This window comes from Callithrix jacchus, chromosome 7 (assembly GCF_049354715.1).
Source record: "Callithrix jacchus isolate 240 chromosome 7, calJac240_pri, whole genome shotgun sequence".
NCBI lineage: Eukaryota > Metazoa > Chordata > Mammalia > Primates > Cebidae > Callithrix > Callithrix jacchus.
In genome coordinates, this window is record NC_133508.1 from 61373144 (window position 1) to 61375000 (window position 1857).

Sequence of the window (1857 nt, forward strand, 5' to 3'; positions counted from 1 at the left end):
CCACACACAACTTTCACAACGACAGGGAGGCCTCAAGCCTTTAGTTAGCGCACGGGCCGCCTCCCTCGCGTCACTCTGAGGTAACAGCCTTTCTCTTCAATCGCTTCAAGGAACTCCAGGACGCCAGGCCTCCCCCACTACGGGTCGAAGAATGGGTCACGTCACATTGCGCGACAAGGCTGGTCACGCGCCACAAAGGGATTCGCCGGGAGGGACGACCTGACGGCCCTCCCCTTTGCTCCCATTGGCTGCGGTCGTCAGGTTCGTTTCCTTTACTACCTACCGGGGAGCCTCGGACCTGATAGAATCCCGCCCCCTGGCACTCGTGCGCATGCGTGGCAAGCTCCCGGCGCACTGAGCAGGCGCCGCCTCGTGTCGGCCGGAGGGGGCGGGCGGAGCGCCGCGCGCTGCGTCCCGGCGCTCGGCTTTCCCTTCGCCGGTCCCGCCCTCCGTCGCGGCGGCGCGGTGCACCCTGGGATAGGGAGCGATCTCCGAGCGAGGCGGCAAGATGGACGCGGGATTCTTCCGCGTAAGTAGAAGCGCGGGGAGCTGGGGTGAGGCCAGAGGCTTCTTGGTAAGGCCTGGTAGAAGCCCTTACGTTGAGACAGAGTGGCCAGCGAGGGAAGGCTTCGGAGATCCTAAGGATCCTCCTAGTGCCAGCGAACCCCCCCTCCCGCGCTGCGGCGGAGACCGGTGCGCCCCTGCGCAGTCTCCTCCTCCGGAATCGTCCCCCCTACGCGGCGGCAACGGTGGCCGGAAAATGGCGGCGGGAATGGGCCGGGATGGTACTTCGCTGCCCGCCTGCCTTGAGGGGCTTGCAGGCCGAGCGCCGTGTGTGCCGCCGGATCCTGGGGCCTAGCGGAGCGGGAGGAGGAAGTCCCGAGGGGGAGGCCAAAGGGAAACCCTAAGGTCACTGGTGGCGGCAGGGCAGGGAGAATATGGTTTAGGGGCTAAGTCTTGGGAGAGCATCTTAGGGGAAGGAGGACAGGAAGCAGCATTCAGCGGCTTTTTTTTTTTTAAAGCGACCCCCCCGCCCACGTCCTTCCTCCCGGTCCCAAGCCTTCATGGAGGCTCCAGGTCGGAGTTCGCGGGAGCTCCCGCCCAATTTGATATCCCTTCAGGGAGGGGAACCCAGATAACTTGTAGGGACAATTAATTTAAGGTTCCGTGAAGGTAGAGAGTTCAACGAAAACTATGCGCGGGCATGAAGGCATTTTATGGAGTAATTCAACTCCTTCCCGCCCTCCACGTTCCCCACCACCCGGCACCGTTTGTTTTACTCTTTTGGAGTCTGCTGGCGAAAGGTGACTCTTGGCTCTGCCAGCGTCGCCTGCCCATCGCCTACAGGCTGGGAAGTTACTCCGTCGTAGTTGGTCCTCGGGCCCACACTTTATCAGACTTGTGTTGGAGCCTGTGTGTTCCATATTCCATTCCTGTAGGAAATTAGCACTAGATCAAGATCTAGAAGGGACTCTTAGAAGACTCGAGTTGAGCACCATTGATCTCTCAGGGCTTGCAAATTGTTAATGTAGAATGGAACCATATAGAAACTATTTGATCTAAGCCAGTATCTCCATTTTCTGAAATATGTTAATTCTTCTTCATGGGGCATATAATTTGCAGTTTGTGTATTTTCAAAGGAAAAATTGGAAGAGAGGAAGGCCAGAGCGTTAGTAAAAATATCTTTGGACACTCCGAATTGGACGTTGAAATGCTTCTTTAACTGGCTTTAAATATGCCAACGAGTTTTTCGTCATGTTAATATATTATCCCCCAAGCATTTGACCTAAGAACAGCTGGCTGTTCTTAGGCAAACAGTAAGATATTTATTTTGGAATGATAGTTTCAGATTAGTGT

General features: G+C 56.3%; 1 protein-coding gene across 44 annotated transcripts in view; it reads left to right on the forward strand.

Moving 5' to 3' along the window:
• Window positions 1-474: 474 nt before the first annotated feature.
• SRRM1 (serine and arginine repetitive matrix 1) overlaps window positions 475-1857 on the forward strand; it is a 29034-nt gene continuing 27651 nt past the window's right edge. For 37 of the 44 annotated variants that reach the window (XM_078330741.1, XM_078330749.1, XM_078330743.1 and 34 more), the window contains exon 1: window positions 475-529. Coding sequence is in view for 16 of the 44 variants with exons in the window: in XM_009000646.6 (XP_008998894.1) it covers window positions 509-529 (21 nt within the window). In the remaining 28 variants the exon portion in view is untranslated. Of the gene's footprint in view, window positions 530-755; window positions 910-1857 lie in introns of those variants that run through there. The other 7 variants (XM_078330752.1, XM_078330757.1, XM_078330761.1 and 4 more) reach the window with 1 other exon arrangement.